Source organism: Lagopus leucura, unplaced genomic scaffold (assembly GCF_019238085.1).
Source record: "Lagopus leucura isolate 7727_CA_CO unplaced genomic scaffold, USGS_WTPT01 Super-Scaffold_1, whole genome shotgun sequence".
In the NCBI taxonomy this organism is placed as follows: Eukaryota; Metazoa; Chordata; class Aves; order Galliformes; family Phasianidae; genus Lagopus; species Lagopus leucura.
In genome coordinates, this window is record NW_024962250.1 from 8714446 (window position 1) to 8737092 (window position 22647).

Sequence of the window (22647 nt, forward strand, 5' to 3'; positions counted from 1 at the left end):
TGGGGCGGCGGGGGCGGAGCTGCTGCTCGGCTGGGCCCGGGTGCCCCCCCGCCGCCGCCGCCCGGCGGTTCGCTCGGTGACTGATTGCGGCGCCGCGCTGCCGCGGAAAGGCCCGGCGCCGCGATGGAGGCGGCCGCGCAGGGGGAAGCCAGGTAACGCCGCCTGGTAACGGCTCCTCGGCCCGGCCTCCCCTCGCTCCCCGCCGTGCAGGTCGGCTGCGCACCGGGGTAGATAGCGGCTGCGAGCCCGGCCCCAAGAATGGCCCGGAGCCGGCCAGGCCTGCGGCCGCCGGGCCGGTGTTATCCCCGGGCGCACGGACGCGTGCGGCAGGAGGAAGGGCAGCATTGCTGGGGTGGGTGGTCGCCGTGAGGACTGTGCGGTGACCCGGGTATGTTGAAGTTTAGTTCGCTTGTGACTAAGTCGTCATGGCTGTCATCTGTGGGTATTTTTGTACGTATTTCATCAGTAAGTATTTTACGAGCTTCTGCTCTATATCCGTTGGTACTAAAGCCTTACTCTCTTCCGTGTGAGGCAGAACTCAATATGCTGGGGGAAATGCTCTGATGACAGTCCATTATTTCAGGCAAGCCAACAATTTTCTGTTTTCTAATCAGCCAGAAGTTCTCTGGAAGTAATACAGAGCCATCTGCAGCCTCCCTCCCTCATCAGGCCCTCTGCAGGGAAAAAAGGGCTGCAGGCTTTCTGCTTTTCTGCCAGTCCTGTCTGATTCTCCATTCTTAGTACTGGAGCTTGTTGAACTGTAAGGGCTATAGATACAAAACTTGCAAAAAAATGAAAAGCCCTAAGAATTCACTTGTGTGAAAATTTAGCCCTGTTACTCACAGATTCAATTGTTTGTCAGAATTACTCAGGTTTAAAAGGAAGTGCTATAGTACTGAACTAAACGAGTAAAAATTCTTCCCATATCCAAACACAGCAGTTCAAAGTCCAGCATGTTTTATGTCACAGTTGTCTGAGCTCCCCACTGCTCTTGAGGACACCCATCAGCTGATGTGTCACATTTAAATATTATCTGCTCTTTCCAGCATTCAAGATGAAGCTGTGGACAAAAGCAACTTTAAGGAGTGCAACCAGATTGCTTTCTACAGGTAAAGAGAAGAACTGTAGTGTAGGTTTTTGTAAACTGTCAGTGTTTAAAGTTGTAGGAAATAGTTTCACATCAGTTTTTAATCACAGCAAGTGTGCTACTTTCAGGATGTACCTTACTGTGCCACTCACCTGTCAGCATGTGCTATTCAGCATATTTTAAAGAGTGGAATCTCACTTCTATTGTCTTCTATCCAGTATTGCCTGCATAAAAAGAGTAATAGTAATGCCCAGTAATACAGCAATTAGCCACTGTTGTACTGGTTACAGTTTCAAATACTCATTCCTGTTCTGCAGGAAATTATGCTCTGAAACCCCAAATAGCATTTTGCCCTTGGGAGCAAGTCTCCTCGTTTCACATCAGCCCTCTAGTCTGTCACCATTTTGACTTTAAGACACCCCATTTCTTAACAGGAAGTTGCCACACATTATCAAGCCTCAGATCTTGTGTTTGCTCTACTTTTAAAATAAAAATTTTATGTGATTGCTCACATTTGTGCAATGTCTGCTTGCAAGGGAACCAAGTCCAGTTATTGATAAAGAAGCATTCCTTTAAAGATTTTCAGAGATGCTCGTCTTCAAATAATTCGTAAGATCTGACTCAGCAAGGAGAATCCTCCAAACAGCTGATGGAGGCTTTGTTTCAGGGTCTCTGTCCTAACAACATAATGAAGACCAAAAGATTGAATGGGATCCTGGGCAGCCAGGTCTAATATTAGATGGGGAGGTTGGTGGCCCTGCATGTGGCAGGGGGGTTGGAGATTCATGATCCTTGATGTCCCTTCCAACCCCGGCAATTCTGTGATTCTGTGAAAGCGCAGTCAAAACTCAGCAGCAGCCCCTTGGCCACTCCCCTCCTTCTGTCCCGGCTCTTAGTTTCACAGCTCAAGCACAGGGTCTTGTGAAAAAGATAACCTCAGGTTTGTAGGTCCGGGAGTATCCATTGAAAAGTATTCTCCTCGCTGTATATCCACAAGTTTACAAATGTGTTGCTTAATCTCTATATAATGTAGAAGCTGTTCTCTGGAGAGTTGGATACCAAGCAGTGGTGTATGACAGAAAATAAAAAATGGATTATTCAGCTGAAATTTCTGAGTTACTGGAGAAAGTGGAAAGCAATCGGGCAGCTGAGAATTTGGTTACTTGAATTAAGCCTGTTATTATTTAAAAAAAAAAATAATCTAGGGGGATTACGATGGATGACCAAATCCCACTATTTTACATATCATTCATATACACCAATGTGTGCTTAGAATTATATTCCTTTTTATTCCTGATAATAATTGTTTGGAAAAAAATTGAGACAGTTATTAATTACACATTTTTAATATTACATTCCTATGTGTGATAGAAGCCACAACAATTAGGGAGACTGAAAATAATTTTCTGTCTTGACAGACGTCAGAAACTTCTTCGTCCTGGAAAATCCTTGTATCGAGCGCTGTTGGATACAGTCTCATTAAGTGATGAGAATGTTAAATTCCAAATTACTCATGAGGAGAATAAGGTGAGATCTCACCTGGTATAAGAGGGTGCACACAGAACAAGGAGTGATTATCATCAGTAGGTCTGATAATATTTGCAGAAGGTTTTGAGAGATTTCAGTGGTAGTTGCATATGATGCAAAGCATTAGCCTAAAAATGTCCTTGCTGTTTAGTATTCATTTGTCAACTTGAGACTGTGCAAGAAGCATGCCTCTGAAGACAGTGATGCTGATCATCTTCCAGGTGAAAGGAAAAGATACCAGGCCAAAATTCTTAAGCCAATTTTGTTTCTTGGAGGAGAAAAGATTCAGAAAATGAAAAAACAGGGGAGAGGTGGGAATCCACAGAATAAAACATTTGACTACAGAGATTCCCCACAGGTGGGAAAAAAAAAAAAAAAAGTCAGTTTGTATGAACTAGAACAAAGTGACTTTCCAGTTCCCAGAAGCGTAAAATAGCAAGTTTCACATCTTGATGAGTAGGTCAGTATTATCTGCGTTCTTCAGTTGTCTTTCTGATGTGGTTCATCAGTGTGAGTACCACTGTGAGTACCAATGAACACTGATCACTGATGCTTTTGCAGAAAGCCCACATCTCAGTAGTTCCCTGCTACTTACGTTAGTAGCACAGTAGTAAAATTATCCATACTTCAACATTAGTGTTTACCACCCCTGTTTTCCTTGCTGCCTGTGGGGAGAGCTACATAATGCTAGGCATGAGAGACTTGAAAATAAAGACTCAACTTAAAAAAAGAGTTATGTCTTCAAAGCAGTAAAGCAGATTTGGCTGGTGTGAATTCAGATGGATGGTAATAGTTGCTTTGTAATGCTAAAGAAAAGAAAGCAGAAAGCAGGCATGCAGATTTTTTTCCAAACAATAAGTATCTGATGATGTTGAGTTGAAAAGTAAGTTGATTTTTTTTTTTATCACTTCCGGTTTATCTGTGTTTTTGCTCCCAGGTTCTTCTACAAGTGGAAATCTACAAAATAGAAGGCAATATTTTTAGGCTTAAAATTAATGAGGCAGCTCCTCTCAGAGCGAGATACGAAGTTCCTGATGTTCTTGTAAAGGAACCTGCCACCCAGAAGTAAGTGATGGGAAGGTGATTTAGCACCTCAGTAACTTACAGTTTTATTTGCAAAGTTGTTTTCTCTTATCTGTGCTACAGTACAGCTGTTTCTCTGTGATATAATATTGTTACAGGAAAATAAAAATGTGTGTGGTTACATTCAAAAAATCATGCTAGATACAGAGGAGAAAGTTTAGTCATACATATGAAAAATTTTAGACTATTTGACATAGTGAAAAAATAGCCTGCTTATTATGTTGCATTATTTGTACCAAATGCATTACATGCAAATGTGAAAGAAATGCAAACTATGGGTAATTTTCACGGTTGTTCTCTAGTCACCTGCTGCACTGTGCAGTGAAACCTGAACACAGCACTTATTTCTGGGGTTCTTCACCTCAACTCAAGCCTTGAGGTTTTTGTAATGTACAGAGATAGTCTCCGCTCATTCTGTATTTCAAACTGTTATTTAGCTACAGTGGATTTCATGTGCTGCTGGTTCATATAGAGCTGTTGTTGCTTTTCATTTGCCAGACTCTCTATGTCCCAGAAGGAGGAAGGTGTTTTGGTGTTGACAAGTGTTAATGAGGACTACAAGCTTCGACTCACAGCAAACCCCTTACAGGTTGAGCTACAGTTCAAGGATGAGACTGTTCTGAGCATGAATTCCAATGGGTTGTTATATTTTGAGCACCTACAACCACCTCCCAGTGATAGGTACAGTATTTTTTTATCCTAATTTGTAATTTCACTGTAGTTGAACGTAAACAATCCAATGGGAATTGAAATTTCTACAACACAAGCTCTCATGCGTTGAAATTTATATTCTCATTTACTAAATACCAGTAAGTATGCTAGTGAAGCCTTAAAAAAGGAATTAAAAATCAATTAAATGCAAACTGTTTGGATCTGTCACAGAAGCCAGATGCTCATGCTAACCACCTTTATTTGCCAATTCTGTAATAAACTGGTGTTTTGTTCTCCTTGTTTTTCTTGATAGTGAGCAGTGATAGTGTAACATTCTTAGTTTTACCTCCACTTATGACTAAACTTACTCTTTAGGTAAGATTTATTCACCTTATAAGCTCATCAAGTAAGTTCTGTTTGAATTAAAACCTTCCATGCAGCTGCAAGAGCTTTCATGTCAGTCCCACTGCAAAATTCTGGAAGGCTGAGAAGCTACAGTGCAGAATATTACATGGCTAGGAAAAAAGCATAGTAAGTGCTTTTCTCATAGTAAGAATCATTTCAAAAATTTTAATTAACATAGAACCACTAATTAAGAATAAAGACATGAGGATCTTCTAGGTGAGTAAAATGCTGGCACAGGTAGAAGCAAATGTGAAAGCCAAAAGGATGAACTTAATTCAGGCATGGAGTTAAGGTTATTTTAAGACACTGAATATTAAAATAATTTGCCAATTGAAGTTCTCAAGTATAACCTCAGTTTTCAGTATAGTTCAGTGCCTCAAGTTGAGCCAAGGAAGGTTTATATTGGACGTTAGGAAGATTTTTTTCATAGAAAAGGTCATCAAGCATTGAAACAGGCTGCCCAGGAAAGTGTTAGAGCCCCCCTTCCCTGGAGGTATTTAAGAGATGTGTAGATGCAGCATTAAGGGACATTGTTTAGTGATAGGAACTTGGTAGGTCAGGTTGGTGGTTGGACTTGACAATCTTGAAGGTCTTTTCCAACCTACATGATTCAATGATTGTAAAACATCTATATAATATTTAAGGCAATACATAACGATATGTGAATTTTGTTTGAAATCTTTCCATATGTTAACAATAAACTGATTATATATTTGTTTTCACTAGAAACCCTACCACAGAAAATGAGGAGGCAGCAGGTGATTCCTCTAAGGTAACCCAATCTTACTCCAATTCCAGCGTTAGTATTGTGTAGAAAAGGTAACTGAGTAAATAGAATCACATTTTATGATTTTTTTCTCAGAAGGTCACGGCCAGCAAACTAAGGGCCAGCCACTGCTGTGGACTTTTTGGGCCGTTCATTCACATGTGATATGGTTGTGACCAAAGGCCCCCAACGTCAACTATTCCTTGATGAGATGTACCTGATGTAACTTTTGCTTAGTGAAATTCAGAAATTCAGGACCTGGTATTTAAGACAGAGATATTTTTCAAATCCATAGTTGAATTAAGGTTCATGTGCTTTTACCAGGGCAATAAGAGACACCAGTTAGGCTTTAAAACGTCTTTCTGTGGCCTTTTTATTTAGATAATTCTTGCTCTTTTTTCTTGATCATTTAATTCAAAGTACAGGGAAGTTTATGGTAGTATTTGGTCATTTTAAAGATCTCTTTTCCTTTTAAAGAGCATTTCAAAAGAAAAAGACCTGTTCTGTAACAGTCCAAAGATACACCTGCATGTACATCCATGCTTAGTACTGTTGTAGGATTCATTGTGGAAAAAGACCGAATCCTGGCAGTACATATAGCACATACCAGTTTTCTCAGGAGGCTGAGTTATGCCTATGATGTAATTTTAGCCTCCTGTAGAGCAGATGGCTGCTTACTGCACTATCTAGTTAAAACTGGGAGGAGCTGTGCTGCTTTCAGTATATTTGCTCCGAAGTCTGGACTCTGCCAAAGAGTGTTTTTGCTTTGGGGGAGACACACTGCTGCAGCAGAATATAAATTGCATTTTGCATTTACTTGTTTTAGCCCCATTTGGGAAACAAAAAACAAAAAACAAAACAAAAAAAAAAAAAAAGGAAAGAAAGAAAAGAAAAGAAAAAAGTCAACAAACACCTACAAAAAACAACAGTTAATAATGTGTGAATCTCATCTGAACGAAGATATTTTTCTTAATACATGGTGAGAGCAGTTGCACTTACAGCCTTAGCTATTTCTGTTTATGCAGGATAATCAGGAGGATCTAGGTCTCTGGCAAGAGAAATTTGGCAGTTTCTTAGACATCAAAGCTCATGGTAAGTCTCAGCGTAGTTCTGAAAACAGTTTTACTGCTTTGTACTTGCCTCTGTACATTCATATCACTGCTTAGTTACTTAACATTTATCAGTGTCTTCCTCACTCCTTTTAACTTGCCTATATCGTGCCAGTGGATAACATATTTGACAAAAGAACTGAAAGTGTTCATTAGATTCCTGTTGAGGAGGAAGCAGGTTAAATGTGACCCATTTCATCAGCTAACTCTGTGCTGTTTCTGACAGCAGCCAACTACTATGTAGTATACTATGTGTTGTTGGTTTTTTTTAATGCATTATCACATAACATTGATTTCACTTGTTTATTCTCATGATGTATCACAAATCACAATAGCTAAGCAATAATTTTCACAGAGAACCTCTAAAAAGGGCTAAAAAGGAAAATACTGAGCAGGGCTAAGGGATACTAAGAAGAGTATTAATATCTGCCAGTCAGTAGCTCAGATGCCATTTAAATTATAGTTTATGAAAACCCATGTCCTTTTTTCTGTCTGTCCTGTTGCATTAACTAATTTGGTTTGCTTTGTCTGTTAGTTATTTCTGTCGTGCAGCCTTCTATAGCAAATGGCACTGCCCAGCAACTGCAGTATGCAGATTGAAGCTTTCTTATAGTGACAGGGGCTTCTTCACAGTTGAGACATTAAAAGCAGGAGACTGTCATCCTTGTTGTTCATGCTGTATTTGATATATTAGGCCAGCGTCATGATTGTGCTCCTTCTCAGTAATGGAGGAGTGAGGTCCCTATGGTAAAACACTGATACTGAAGCCACTGCTTGTCAGTCTAGACATTCTCTAGTCACCTCCCAGAATTTCCTCTGGATTGAGTAACATGACACGATGATATCATTGGCAGCAGCTCTCCTCTATGCTACTCCTCTGGCTGAAGCTGAAGAGTATTAGAAAAGCTGCTCTAGCATTCATTTTGCTGCACCTTTGTGCCACTAAGCTTGCCTTGCAGGTACTGGGGTAGAAATGAGATAATTTTAAGTAGTTTTACTACACAGTAAAGGAGTTATCCACTATTACATGTTTGTTTTTCTGTTTTTTTTTTTTTTTGTTTTTTTTTTCTTTCCTATAAGGGCAGTTCATCTTCTTAAGCAAATGGAAACTGGAAGAATATTGAAAAGATTACCTCTGCAGTACATAAGTTATAACAAAAGAAGCTGAAAGCAAGTTTGACATAGCTAATTGTTAAAACTTGCTTATTTTTTCATTTTTTCAATTAGGTTGTTCTGCTTTGTTGCTTTCAGTAAAGTCTGAGAATGGAACTCTGTACTCTTCTGTTTTAATGTTGTTATCACAGGTCCTAGTTCTGTAGGCATGGACTTCTCTTTACACGGATTTGACCATCTTTATGGAATACCACAACATGCAGAATCACTTCTTCTCAAAAACACAAGGTAAATATGGCAGATTGCATTACTGTAGAGGGGAACTGCAACACTGTCTCAATAATTTACTGCAAACAATTTTGTATTAAATATTTTGTATTTTATGTAACATTGCATATATTTATACAAGTATATTGTATCACGTGTGTTTTAGTTTAATGATAGAGCAAACTGAATCACAGACTTTCCATAGGGAGTAAGTTGTTCAGCTTTATGTTCTGCAACTTAATAAATGAACTCTTCTGTTCTCTCTCAATTTTTTTATGCCTTTTTTTTAATTGCATGGTTAGTCATGTTTAAGCAGAACTCTTAAAGGAGCAATTCCATGGGGGACAGAATTCAGAATTCATTTTTTAGGACTTGGATCAAAATAGCAGTAGTCTCAATAGCAATAATGTTACTTGGTTCAGATAGGTAGAAACAAAGATGTTGTATTCTAGGCTGTCCACATATGTGCCCTGGGTGCTAAACATAAGACTATAATACAGCATGCTCACTGTGTTCATTGGAAGTATAGTAGAGCTAAAATTGGCTTAGTGAAGGATGCTTATATCTAACAAAGATATCTGTCTGTTTGTCCTAGTGATGGTGATGCATACCGGCTTTATAATTTGGACATCTTTGGCCACAAGATACACGACAAGATAGGCATTTATGGTTCAGTACCACTTCTCATAGCACACAAACCTGACAGAACTTTGGGGATCTTCTGGCTGAATTCTTCAGAAACACTGGTAGAGATTAATACAAAGGCAGTAGCTGAGGTGAGATTAGCCCACTTTGCTCAGAATTTAATAACCACCAAAAACACCACCAGTTAGGGCCAAAAGGAAGATGACAGCATTGTTGGAGATCTTTCTATTGCTCCCTAATGAAAAATTGTCGGTCTGTTTCTACTGTCCTTCCTACTACAGAATTTGTTGTATTAAACCACTGAAAAGAACAGAATTTCTTTCAAAAAGCAAATTATGGAACTTGCGACTTAATAGGTGTACAAAAGAAGGGAGAGAAGAAATATGCGCTGTTGGAGAAGAAATGTAAAAGGGTGGACCAAAACTTGACCACTTTTTGGATTTGATAAATTTTATAAATTATTGAAATTAACACATCTCTGCTCAGCAGGCTTATATATCTGTGGAATGTAGCTGGTCTTCAAGAAACAAAAAGTTCAGGAGATAAGTTCGAGTCTTGAAGCACAAATACATTATTTCTATTAAAGTTGAAATAGTGAAAAAAATCTTGCTTTATTCCAACACTTGATTATATAGTTAAAATTATTAGTTTTCTTTGCTAGTGAATGATTCTAAAGATCCTGCAGCAAATGTGCTGTGAGATTATACTCTAATTACAGAAAAAATATAATTCTTTTGCCCCTCATTGTCCATTTTCTGTCATCTTTATTTTGTGTAACTGATATGCAACATAAAGAATTTGTGAATGATGTATAATACACTTGGAGTGCATACTCCTAATGTCTGCCAGATAACATGTTAGTGGTAAGATCTTTTGGGTTTCCATCTTTGGTTTTTCAATGAACAACAATTTGATAGTAAGTGATTCAGCTTTGCCTTGGTTTCCTTTAAAGCACATACCCACCGAATCTGCTGCAGATATTTCTAAGCAGAGGGCAGTGCCTCTCACTGATGTGCGCTGGATGTCAGAAAGTGGAATCATTGATGTTTTTCTGCTGATGGGACCCACGGCATTTGATATCTTCAAGCAGTTTGCACAACTGACAGGTACTAACTCAAATCATTACAGCAGATTTACATCAGAGAATTTCTGAGGGGCTTGTTGTACTCAAGCTGAACTTCATGATTGTGGCTCCCATCCAACTGCATATGTTCTGTAATTCTATGATTATTTAGTTGCTTGCATTAATGACAGTTAAACTCATCTAATATTTTTACATTAGAAAAAAATGAAGAATAAAATTATATTGTTTACTGCAATGATATTTCTGTGTCACCAAAGTAGAAATCAAAGTAGAAATACCTTTTCTGTCATGCATTATCATTACAGCCTTCTGGCTGTTAAGCCTGTTGTAACCATTGTTAATTCAAGAGTTCAGTCTCTTGGAATGAAAAACGTGCTCTAGTCACAGCGTAGGCTAGAATTCCCTGTATCCAGACACATATATTAATCTTGGCTCTTAAGTTAACTTTCATAGTCTGTAGGTAAAATCCCGAAAAGCATTAAAAGTATTGGCTTCATTCATATACTCTTCCTAGGAACTCAAGCACTACCTCCCCTCTTTTCTCTGGGCTACCATCAGTGCCGGTGGAATTATGAAGATGAACAAGATGTCAAGGCAGTTGATGCAGGTTTTGATGAACATGACATTCCTTATGATGTGATATGGCTGGACATAGAACATACAGATGGCAAGAGATATTTCACCTGGGACAAGAAAAAATTCCAGAACCCCAAGAGAATGCAAGAACTTCTCAGGAAGAAAAAACGCAAGGTAAATAATATCTCAAGAAGGAAGAAAGTATTCAACTGCAGCGTGAGGTTCCCCAGTCAGCTTTAACCAAAGTATTTCAGATACTAGAAACCATGGAACTACAACAGAGCAAATTAGATTGTGTTGCAGTATGGTGATGCTTTCAGTGGGCATTTCTTTTAATCCTGCTCATCATGCCATTGTATTATTTCATAGTTTGTCCTCTACCCTTGAGCATGAGGCCAGGTTTGACACTTTTGAAGCTCCATATTGCAGAAGCAGCTCAGTGCTGGACTTAACATGAGCTTTCACCACTGGTAGTTGCTATGCTTGTCTTTTATCAAAAGTGAAACTTTACTGTTTTACTCAGTATAGTTGATGTTAATAACGTTTTTTTTTTTTTTTTTTTCTTATTCTGGCAGCTTGTCGTCATTGTAGATCCACATATTAAAGCTGATCCCATGTATACCCTGTATTCACAGGGAAAAGAAAAGGGATATTTTGTGAAAGACAGGAATGGAAAAGATTTTGAGGGCATCTGTTGGCCAGGTAAAAAAAGAAAAAAAAAAAAAAAAAGCTGTTCTATTTCTTCATTTTGAGCTGTTAATTTTAAAAATTTTATAGAATCATAAATAGAATTAACTTCTCATAATACTTCTATTTTTGTAGTTATTATTTCAAGTTCTTTGTGGTTTCTTTGGCTTTTACATTCATGTTCCAATTGGCTTAGCTGTACACCTTTCTCTGCTCTGTCTGTTGACTTTGCAGATAGTCCCATTACTCAGAGCTAGAAACAATCGTTGGTGTCTGTATAATCAATTAATATACAGGTGTTACAATTAAGAAATATACAAGAGAACGTGGCTAAGCAGGTTATTACACCAAAAAGAATAGATAGTGGGCTTACCTTTGTCCTAGGCTCCCTAGAAAATTCCAAAAGGAGGGATCTCTAGAAAGAGATCCATCCCTGCTGGTAGTCAGCTCTTAAATGGGGTCTAGAAAAGGTGGAGTCAAGCTCCACCCCCTTCACCTGTGCTCCCAGGCTGAATCATTGCTCACCTCAAGTGATCAATCAGAGGTTCAGGCTGTGATTCAGCAGTTCTCATACAGTGCCCATTGTGGAAAGCATCTTAACTGTAGGCCACTGCATTTAGATGCAAAGATAACACATGATCTTGAAATAAGTTAAATAACTGGAATCTCCTACATCCACAGGTTCCTCTTACTATCTGGATTTCACCAATCCTGAAGTGCGAAAATGGTATGCAGATCAATTTGCCTTCAAAACATACAAGGTGTGTATCTATTTACACTGATCTACATGTACCAGAAAGCCTAAAAGTGGGGAAAAGAAAGAAGAGAAACTGCTGGCTAAGCAAATTGATGGCTTCTGTAGTTGTAATATTATTATATACAGGAAAGCATCTTGGTAAGCTGAAATACTGTACAAGGATTTTCTCCATGGACTTATCTACTGTCAGAAAGCTGGAACCCATATTCCACCACTGAAACTGCTTACTTAGCTGTAGCAGTAGATGGGCAGAGTGCAGTCATTTTTTCAACCCATCATCTAATAGAGGGCTTGCATTCTTGTGCTTATTACAATGACAATACAAACGGGGTAATAGGCATGCTTTCTTGTAGCTCGTGGTCACATCTCCTTGACCTTGCAACTCTGTTACAGGGGTCCACTAATATCCTCTTTGTGTGGAATGACATGAACGAGCCATCCGTTTTCAAAGGGGCAGAGCTAACAATGCAGAAAGATGCTGTGCACTACAACAACTGGGAGCATCGGGAATTACACAACCTCTACGGATTCTACCAGGTAGAGTATCAGGAGGCACAGACCAGCAACTATCTGTCTTTGTGGACTACGTGTAATGTAGTAAGGATGTTATTTACACAGTAGCAGGTGTTCTGTAACCTCCAGCAGGAAACGAAACTCTGCCGCACTAATTATTGCTGTATTTGAAATAAACTTCTCCTTGGTTAGTAACAAGACAATATGACAGTATCCATGCCTCTGTAACATCACAGTGGCTGTGACAACACAATATTAATCTTTTTTTTTTGTTGTTCAAGTCTATTCCAGGAGAAAAGTATCAGTTTAATAATAGCAGTTATCTATGAGCGCACATTTCTTAAATATGAAGAGCTAAAAAGGTGGTTTAGCAAATATCTTAATTACAGAGATCATCCTCCGAATTTTTATATTCATGATTTTCAGCAAATGGCAACTGCTGAAGGACTCATAAAACGTTCTTCCGGAAAAGAGAGACCATTTGTTCTTACGCGATCTTTCTTTGCTGGATCACAAAAGTATGGTAAGCAAAGACTAGCTGCATGCCTTCACTATTGGTTTGTTTTCTTCAGCTTGCCATGTAATAGTAAGTCTAAAGAGGACAGAAACTATCTTAAGAGTGGAAATTATTAAATTGAAAAAACTCAGAAAAGTTGGCAAAGGACATACAAGTCAGTAACAATCTGTATCCTGTGACAGACCACTATGAACCTTATTGTATAATTCAAGATCGTGCATGTATTATAAAAATACATTGCAATGAACAGTAGTAGTTCATGACCATTCTTGTTTTCTTTGCTAAACTACAAGCATAAACTGAATTGTAAACCCAGTTTTCCTATGTAATCCTGAAACTGAGTGTTTTCAGGGGCGGTGTGGACTGGAGACAACACAGCAGAGTGGGGTTACTTGAAAATCTCCATTCCAATGCTTCTCACCATCAGCATGGCAGGGATTTCATTCTGTGGAGGTAAGGTGTTTGGCTGAAGTTGCTCACCATACATCCACTAGTGCCACCAGGCTTCAACAGTCCAGTGCATTTCCAGGTAGATTCACAGATGAATCTGGTTCAGAAACTAAAAAGCTGTCTCTCACCATCACTTCTCCACTTAGTCTTTCTGTAGTGTTTGTGACTTGGAACAGTGATCTCTAGGTGGTGGTCTGTAGCATCACTGTAGCGGTCTTCGGAGGTTCAAAACCTCCTAAAACTCTCTTGCTGTTTATATTAAAGGATAATTTGTTACCTCAGTTTTCCACTCTAAATTGGACAAGCGGCTACCCAGCATCAGAACCGCAAGTACACTGTGAAATTCATGAATTAATATACTTGGAATGCTTGTTAGAGGAGAACTTCAAATTCTTCAGAATAATTTCCAAAAATGTGTATTTTTATTTGTCTGCGCAATATCTAGCTGATGTGGGAGGGTTCATTGGAGATCCAGAACCAGAATTACTTGTTCGCTGGTATCAGGCTGGAGCCTACCAGCCCTTCTTCAGAGGTCATTCTAACATGAAGAGCAAACGGCGAGAACCGTGGCTCTTTGGGGAGAAGAACACCCAGATCATCAGGGAAGCCATTAGAGAGCGCTACGTCCTCCTGCCATACTTATACACACTGTTCTATCGGGCACACACAGAGGCTGAACCAGTTATGAGGTAAGCACGTAAGTCAGGAGGCTAGTGATTATCCTTAGGAAGCCACTTAGATGAGGGAACTTAAATCACTGTCTCATACATTTGTGATTACTTAAATAGTTTGAAGTCTAAATTCTATTTTGCTTTCTGCAAGCCTTGATAAGGTTACTAGAGAAAACTAAATATCATGCTTACTGAATGACGCCTCAGACACGCTAACTCACATACAGTCTTTAAAAATGTTATTAAAGAACTGTGGACTCCAAAATTCTCATAATAAACAACATTGTCTGGTGTTCCAAACCACACTTAAAACCGTGCTTAATAGGCTCTGAAGTTGCTGGCCAAAAAACATAAAGGCAATTTTGCTGCTCATGAAAGTACTTGTTATTGCTGTATTGTTGGTGTTATAAAAGCTTTTTTTCATGTTGATAACTTGCTTATTTATCTCTGTAGTATATTTTATCATTTTTCTTCTAGTACAGAATCCAGTAGTCTAGAACAGAAATGAAGTTAGAAAATCAGCTTTTGTTCTGCTGCTAACTTATAAGAAAATCTCACAGTGGAACTGAATGCAGAAGTCATTTCAGCAAGAGATAAATGTCATCAGTTTCTTTGATATTACTGTGCCTTTGAATTTGCCCTTAGAGTTATCCTTTTCCAGCACATCTGCCTTTATGCATTATTATGCAAATAAAATACTTCTACGTTTTTTTGTTTTTTTTTTTGTTTGTTTGTTTGTTTTAAAAGGGTATTTTTGAAGGAGATTGAGTATTTTGAGTTTATAGTGGTTTGCATTATAGATATTGTGTGGGCATCTGCCTGCACGTATGTAGATGTAGAAGCCCCTGATGTACAACACTGGCAGACAGCAGGCTTCTGTCTTTTTTGAAATAGGCACACAATTAGAGAGGAAGCATGGTATTTTTCTCAGTGTAGAAAATGTGTCTCATCAGTGAGTACATGGCCAGCAGGGCTGTAGTGAACAAGTGGAGGTTTATAAGTAACACGTGAGCCAAGCTTCTTTGTAGAGAAACCCCAGAGATCTGCTGCAGACCGTCTCTGACTTGAATGAGCTCTTTCTGTCATAATCTCTCAAAACAAACTGTACACATCTATTATGTGTCTAGAAGACTATCGCACTTCTCTTTATTGAGAAAGGCTGAAGTTGAACTTCTAGTGCAGGTTTTCCAGTGTGTGACCAGGAGACATGCTGCAAAACAGAGCAGAAAAGACTTGCTCAGGGACTACATCATCAAGTGTCAGCGTTGCTGGTAGAAAAGCTCATCATCTCTGCTTTGCTAGAGGGAAGGCATCTGTAATGCAAGTTTGCAAAGAAGAAGGCAGCAATGAAGAAAGTGAGGCTGCAGGCGGCCAAACCATAGGTACTTTGGAGTGCACCTTAAAGTGGTACTTTAAGGCATGGAATAGGAAATTGCTCTATCTTTAATTCTCAATTGCTTTTAAGAGAAGGAAAAAGTGGAGCCTAAAAATGCCAGCAGGCCTTGAACAGGGTGGGAGGAGAGGAGAAACTAACTGAATTCCACTGTCTGTCTTCCTTCAGGCCTCTCTGGATAGAGTTCCCAGAGAAATTAGAAACTTTTGGAGTGGAAGATGAATACATGCTAGGTAAGCCTGTGTATCTGGGTGTGCAGCACAGCTTTGCTGCGTAACAGTGCTGTAGCAGAATGAGAACTGAACAGTCATCAACTCCTTACATGCCTTTTTTCTCCAGTACAAAGTGAACACATGGTGTGCTCAAGTGAGCGTGATGTGGCTCAAGCAATCCCTTAAAATGAATACAAGAAGCTAACAAACCTACTCAAAACCAGAGCAGACTGCTACTGGTGAGATGGGGCCTCAGGCACCACAGCGATCACTTATTGCCATGTTTATGCTTTTCTCCAGGAAATGCTTTGTTGGTATATCCAGTCACAGACAAAGAGGCCAAGGCTGTGAGTGTGCTACTTCCAGGGTTGAAGGAGGTATGGATGATATAAAGCTGCTCAGCTTTTCAGCTCACAGAAATATATTATACAGCAACCTTCCTGTTCCCCATCTCATAACTGCTATGCACTGCCACTACACCAGCCATTCTGTGCCACTCTAAGCCTTCCTTTTCCACAGGATGGCACTGTGATCCACTCCTACACAGACTACTTGGCTGCAGCAGCTAAGTGAAAGAAGGGAAGGAATCTGGCAAGAAAGGTTCAGAAGGGAAAGAAAGCTTGAGGTTTAACCCTAGAGACAAATGAAAGCAGTGAAGGGAAGTGTGAAAGACTGCAGAGCTTTGTTACTGCTCTAATGGACCCAAGGACACTAACGATTTTTTCCTCCATATAAAAAAAATAGATGAGGCTCTCCAAACAAGCTATGAAACATATTTTTCTTATCAAGATCTTTGTGGGAATTCAGTGCCTGGCTCACCTGAAGTAGTTAAACCTGCTGGCAAGAGTGATGCATGGGAAATTTCAAATGTAGCTCTTTTTTGTTATTTTTTCACTTCAGTATAAATACATTCATTCTGGAACAGAGCATTTCTAGACCAAAAAGAAAAAAAAATTGTTTTGAGCTACCAGATGCTTTAAAACATGCAAGATGTTATGCAAACTGTAGAAAAATAGGTTTATTTTTCTGCCTCAGGGAAAGAATGAAGTTTCATTACTATCCAAGGTTATTGAATTTAAAAAGTAAATGTAATTTCTTACACATGAATTAGGTTGTTAGGAATAGTGAAAGTAAGAGATGAAGCAAAAAAAAACCTCTCTGCAAAGGGAACAGATCTTGTCATGTACTTCTTGCTCATTCTTTTTTCATTTTTCCTAGGTTTGGTATGATTTCAGAAAATTTAAACGAATGGAAGATCAAGGCACTCTGAAGATCCCAGTAACACTGGAGAATGTATGTTAGTTGAATAGTTTTCTTTATGTGCTTACAGTAAAAGTTCAGTTCTGAGATTTGCAAAGAAAAAACTTAAGATTTCCCTGTTCCCAGTTAAAATTGCATGATCAGAGTTACATGAATGTTTCTACACTGGCCTTGTTTTGGCAGATTCCCATATTCCAGCGAGGGGGCACTGTGATACCTCTTAAGACTGCAGCTGGAAAGTCTACTGAATGGATGACAAATATTTCTTATGAACTCCGCGTGGCACTGAACGCAGAGGTACCCTGAAATCATGTTCCCCTTACAAAGTTGTCTTTTGCCACATTTATCCTAAAGCCTAAAGGTGCTTCCAGTGACCCTCTATTAAGTTTCTGCTAGTGGAGGCTCCCTCCTCCCTCCCAGTATTCCCTCAGAGTGAAACTGTCAGAGCACAGCATGGGCGGAACATTTTTCTGACTTTTCTCAGCCCTCCACCAGTGCTTTGGAAGAAGAAGAAGCAGAGAATTAGCAGGGCACAAACTTGCTGGAATGTAGGTAGTAGTTCCCGCAAGTGTCCTTTCTAATAAATGAAGTGACACCTGTCACCTAAATCAACTTGCAGAACCAGAACATCCAAGTTTTCAGAGCACTCTCAGAGCTGGTCTCCCTGAATCTTCTGGAGATACAAGTGGCTAAAAAAACCAACCAAATAAAAAGCACACACACACAGAAACCTCACAACCTTCGCTATGAAGCATAACACATAATGTAACAGTGTTCTGTGTTTCTTTGTCTAATACTAGAAGATGCTATTAGCTTGGACTCCATCTGTTGTGTTTCACAGGCCTGTGCAGTAGGTGAGCTCTACCTAGATGATGGACATTCATTTCAGTATCTCCACAAAAAGCAGTTCCTGTACCGGAAATTCACTTTTCACAAGAACATTCTCTCTTCCAGGTAACAACAACAGAGGCAGATAGAAGCCACCCAACATACATATTGTCAGTGGAAATGTCTTGTAAAATATGGGAATATTAATCTTATGTGTTGCTTAGTGAAGCCCCCAGAATAGCAATAGCTACTGGTAAGGAATCCTGTAACTGCCAATATTAGACTTTTACTAGTGAAGTCTGTTGCCCCTGGGGCTATGTGGTGCATAGATAATGAACTTAAAGGCGTTTCATTATTCTCTTAAGTTTCAAAAATATGCAGTAGTTAGTTGGTCTTCAAACAACATAATTTAGAATAAGCAAAACTGTAGACTACTTAAACGATGTAGGTAAAAGCATGCTTCAAATCTGAACATCTTCAAATTTAAGGATAGAAATGAAGCATGTTGCTAAATTACTTGCAAATCTAGAAGTTGCAGGGGAAAAATAGTCGTTTAGGTGAGTAATATAACCTTTTGCCACCAAAAATGAAAATCTGACTTTCATCCAAGTTTTTATATTTGTAAATATATAAATTAAAGTAGTTTCAAAATGAAAGATAATTAAGCTTAAGACTGAAACATCTAACTTGAAAAATGTTAGAATTGACTTTACATTTGTGTTTTGGGGTTTCCACTATCACTTCACAGAAATCTAGAACATTTCTGGTAGTCTATGCCATGCTTTGTGTCATAAAATCTTCTCAAACTATTTTGTCCCTTTCTGACTTTATGAAATCTGCTATGCAGTCAAATACTAGCAGATAACAGCAGAAAAATTTTACTTTTTTCAGGAGAGAGGTAAATAGAGAAAAAGGAAACTGGTTTAGGGAATCTTCAGGGTAAGACTGAAGTAGTCCTTTCTCAGTATAAGACTGAACATCTAGTGATGGGCAGAAACGATGCAAAATACTGTTCTTTTTTTTCAGCTGCACAGATGAGAGCGGTCAATACCGTACCACGTGTGTAGTCGAGCGCGTGATATTTCTGGGACTTGGACAACAGCCCACTTTAGTGACAGCCTGTTCCAAGGGTAATGAACCGACTTTCGTTTTACTACATTTAGTTATTCTGATTCTGCTACATTCTTATGTATATACTTGGCACATTTGACTACTATTTGTTTTGTGTTCAGTCCTTTCCAGCAGTGGCAAAGACAGTCTGAAGTAAAAACTGAAGTGATTCACATATAACTGTGTTTCAGAAGGGTTATTCCTAAATCATATAGTAAATTCTCTTCTCCTTTCTAGGTGGGAAAGAAAAAGAAGTGGTTTTCACATATGATACGAAGACTGCTGTACTGATTCTGGAAAATTTAGCCCTGAGAGTTGATAGTGACTGGGAGATTTGTATCAAGTGAAACAGGACAACTTCTTCAAATAATTCATTGAGAGGTGGAGGAGAAATCAGCCTCAAAGACTTGAAGTGTTCACTTGAATCCAATCAAATCAAGGAATATTTCCCACCCACCCAGCCCCACAGTAACATTTCTTACAATTTTCCTTTTAAAACATTGATTTAAACTTGGATAACTCTTCTGTCTGGCAAAATAATAGTGCTATGATTGTCTGTGGAGGAAAACTAAGGAGTATTTGTTCTAGGCTAGCTTCAATTAGGCTTTAAGAGTACAGTCAGTCTTTACTTACACCAAAAAAAATCATGAACTGATTGTGTGAGATTGTGGCTCATTTGCATGGGGTTTTATCTAAGGATTTAGAAATCTCACCTTTCACAGCTTAGAGCACTTGAGGAGAGCAGAACCACACCAGTTTGACAAACAGCATCAGTAGATATACCAGATGCTGAGATCTGCCTGCAAAAGCTGCCTTGTAAAAATAAGCTCAGAAAGCCACCCACCGTGGTTGCAGATGCTTCCTATTTCCAGTCCTTATGAGCCTGCAGAATTCATCAATCTGCATGGGAAAGTAAACAACAGGCTAGCTGAACAATTCGGTCACCAGGCTTTGAAGAAGTGGTGCCAGTCAGTTCAGAGTGCAGAATTCTCTCCAAGAGATGGCTTGGAAATTGGCTTTTGAAAAGGTGTATGTCTATGGCAATGGTAGCAGTTTGGGGCAGCAGCTAGGTTCCCATGGAAATGTTTTCCACAGCTTCCCTCTTTGTGCCAGCGCTACTTTAAAAATTAATTTGTTAGGAAAGAATTGGCCTCTTTTGAATGATTAAATGTCATTGGTTGAAGTTAGCCTGGTGAAGCAACATCCTTCCATGGAAATCTGCTCCTCCAAGTCTTTGAGCTTTTGCTAAGCCCTGGCTTCCATTACATTTAGTTTAGCAATTTCCTGGTCAGCTTTTGGTATCTAGCTGAAATTTGAGCTTGGTAGATGGCAATGAAAAAGGCAGAAATTATTTCTATTAACGCGATAAGGAAATATTTTCTATAGTGAATTCTTAGGGAAAGAGAAGGAGAGACACAATTTTTGTCCATTAAAGGGAACATGGTAGTGCATTTGTACGTTGTCCCCTACACTTCGTATTAAGCCTGCTCAGTGCTTGGTCAGTCATTCCCACCTGCTGCTGTTTGTCCTCTGCAGGACAGATTTCTGGGAATAACAGCGTGAGAGCAAATGGTGACAACTACGCTGTTGAGTACAAAGTGCAGCTTGTTTCCCACCTGACCCTTGGCTTCCTTCTTTTTTTATTCTGCAGAACTCTTTTTCGACTCTTTTTAGCAGACACTCTGAACCTCCACTCCAGGAGCTGGGAACTAGCAGCCTAGCTGCCGTGTTTAATGAAGACAAGTTAATCCAGGTGGAACAGTAGCAAATAGATCTTTTACATCTGTGAGAAGATAGACAAACTCTGTTTTTCAGACAGACCCTATTTTTCTATCAGCTTCTAAAGTTTTGATTGATAATGGTTTCTTTTATTTAAACATGGTGGTGCTGACAGGGTGTAATTATTGTCTGGGGCGTTTTAATGAAATGTTTTAACTAATATTACTAAGTTTGAAAGTGAAATAAAGTAACAGCAAAGTGAGTTATGTGCTGTGATCTAACCTTCTTTTTACTGTTGAGCATTACTTATTAATATTCTTTTAATTGTTTGTGAGTAAAGTGAATGGTTAAATTTTATGCTGTGACCTGCAGCAAATCTGCACTGATATAAGTACTCATAAGTCAAATGTTCAGTGTTACAACATGCCTAACTTCTGGGGACTTTGAGAGAAATTAGTTGCACAAAACCTTATTACAGTTAGGTCTTTATATAATAAAGTTAAATAAATTTCAAAAAAATTTACATTGATGCTTGTATCAACTTACATACTTTTCCACATATTTTGTCATAAATGAAGGAATGAATTAATACTTTACCTTTCTACAAAAAGTAATTGAACTCAGATATTGAAAACAACTAGAGATAGAACTTCATAAAAATTGAATTGATTGTCACTCATTTAGATCACTTTTGATTTACCATCTGAACAGGAGTTGTGGATGGGGGCCCTTCTGCTCACAAGAAATTCCATCACAAAAGGTAGTCTGATTTCTAATGGCAAAGGGTTTTGGTTTTTTTGCTGTTTGTTGCAGACATTTCTGTGTGTGGTAAAACATACGCTGGTTTTCTTTTACTAGCAACTCTGTTCATCACAGAGAAGATCTACAGTAGCAAGAGGAAGCTGTTTTTTGAACAGGTATAGCCAGAAAATACTCCTGAACATCCATAAAGAGCAATGTTGGATTAAAAGTGTAACACAGTAAGGGCATGCCCACCTGCCATTTCCCCATCCCAGGAAAAACAAATACATAAAAACATTGCTACTATTTCACTTGATCCTTCTCTGCAGCCCACAGGGAGTTTGTCAAGTATCACATTCTGCGCTACTACTGTCTTTCTTTCCATAATAGAGCTCTTTGTATAGATGAATGTTTGTATTGAGCAAGAAGGGAGAAAATGAAAGAAAAAAAACATATGCCCAGGCTACATAATGAACATTCCTTTCTGAAGTTGTGAAGTCTGAAAACCTTGTGTTTCACTATTTGCACTGCACTTGTAATATCCTGGAAAGAGTGATGCATATCTCTGCCAAGCTGTCATGCAAAGCCACGTCAAATACGAGACCTGCGATCCTCACATCTGAGTGTAATGAGGAAGTAATCAATTCTGCAGCAACTGCATTCCTGTTTCCACATACAGTCAAATCAGTCCTTTCTGAATGCCCTGTTTGTCCAGGAAGCTTCTGTTCATGATCAAAATGATTTAGGCCACCATTTAGGGGTGAGGGTTGAGTACTCCTAGAGGTTGGTCAAGCTTGTTAACTATATTACCTTCTTCAGAGGTTGCCCTAGTGAAGTTCTGAAAGGGGACAAACGAGCTTTAGACTTTCTCTGTTGTACTCAATTTGAAGCCAGCAAACCAAGGAAATAGCTGAGAAAAAAGTATCAGTGCTTTGGCAGCATAGCATAGTACTAGAGCAGAAGGTCAGCCAGAGTCCAGATACCAGTGTTGTTAGACAAAAATAGCATTGATGTCACCTTGTGATTTCAGACTTCCCAATCAAAGACCATCAAGATTTAGAGGGCTTTTCTTGCCATACAGGCACTGTCAGTTTTTAAGGAATGCTGGGAGAAGAGAGAAGAGCGATGTGTATAAATGAAGGCAACTTGACTTTCTTTCGCAGAAATTTTGAATTTGTCCCTGGGAATAAATGTGCTAAGTCAGACATTTTGCCTAAGATTGGTATATCCTGACACACACAGAATGTCCCAATTTCTGCACTGGGCCCCTAAGAAACTTCACTGCCCCCAATGAAAAGGAGCCTTTTCTACATGGAAAACAGGTATGGCAAATGAATCTCAGCCCTGGCCAGCTGCTCTCTCTGAGGTAGCCTGAAAAATCCAGCCCCCATTCGAGAGGTGTTGAACTGACCTCAATAGCATCAAATACTATTACTTTTTTTTATTATTAAGGCTATGTCTTCAGATGACTGGCTC

The 22647-nt window shown here is 39.0% G+C and overlaps 1 protein-coding gene across 1 annotated transcript; it reads left to right on the forward strand.

Annotated features, from left to right (window-relative positions):
• The first annotated feature begins 63 nt into the window (after positions 1 to 63).
• Positions 64 to 20692, forward strand: GANC (glucosidase alpha, neutral C). The gene is made up of 24 exons (XM_042866825.1): positions 64 to 152; positions 1047 to 1109; positions 2506 to 2614; positions 3552 to 3679; positions 4196 to 4378; positions 5480 to 5525; positions 6545 to 6611; positions 7933 to 8029; positions 8604 to 8784; positions 9606 to 9759; positions 10252 to 10487; positions 10889 to 11015; positions 11682 to 11761; positions 12151 to 12294; positions 12697 to 12793; positions 13139 to 13240; positions 13683 to 13926; positions 15470 to 15534; positions 15814 to 15890; positions 16732 to 16806; positions 16957 to 17070; positions 17615 to 17727; positions 18628 to 18731; positions 18949 to 20692. The coding sequence occupies exons 1-24, from the start codon at positions 124 to 126 to the stop codon at positions 19056 to 19058; spliced, it is 2745 nt and encodes a 914-aa protein (XP_042722759.1). The 5' UTR covers positions 64 to 123; the 3' UTR covers positions 19059 to 20692.
• The last annotated feature ends 1955 nt before the right edge of the window (positions 20693 to 22647 follow it).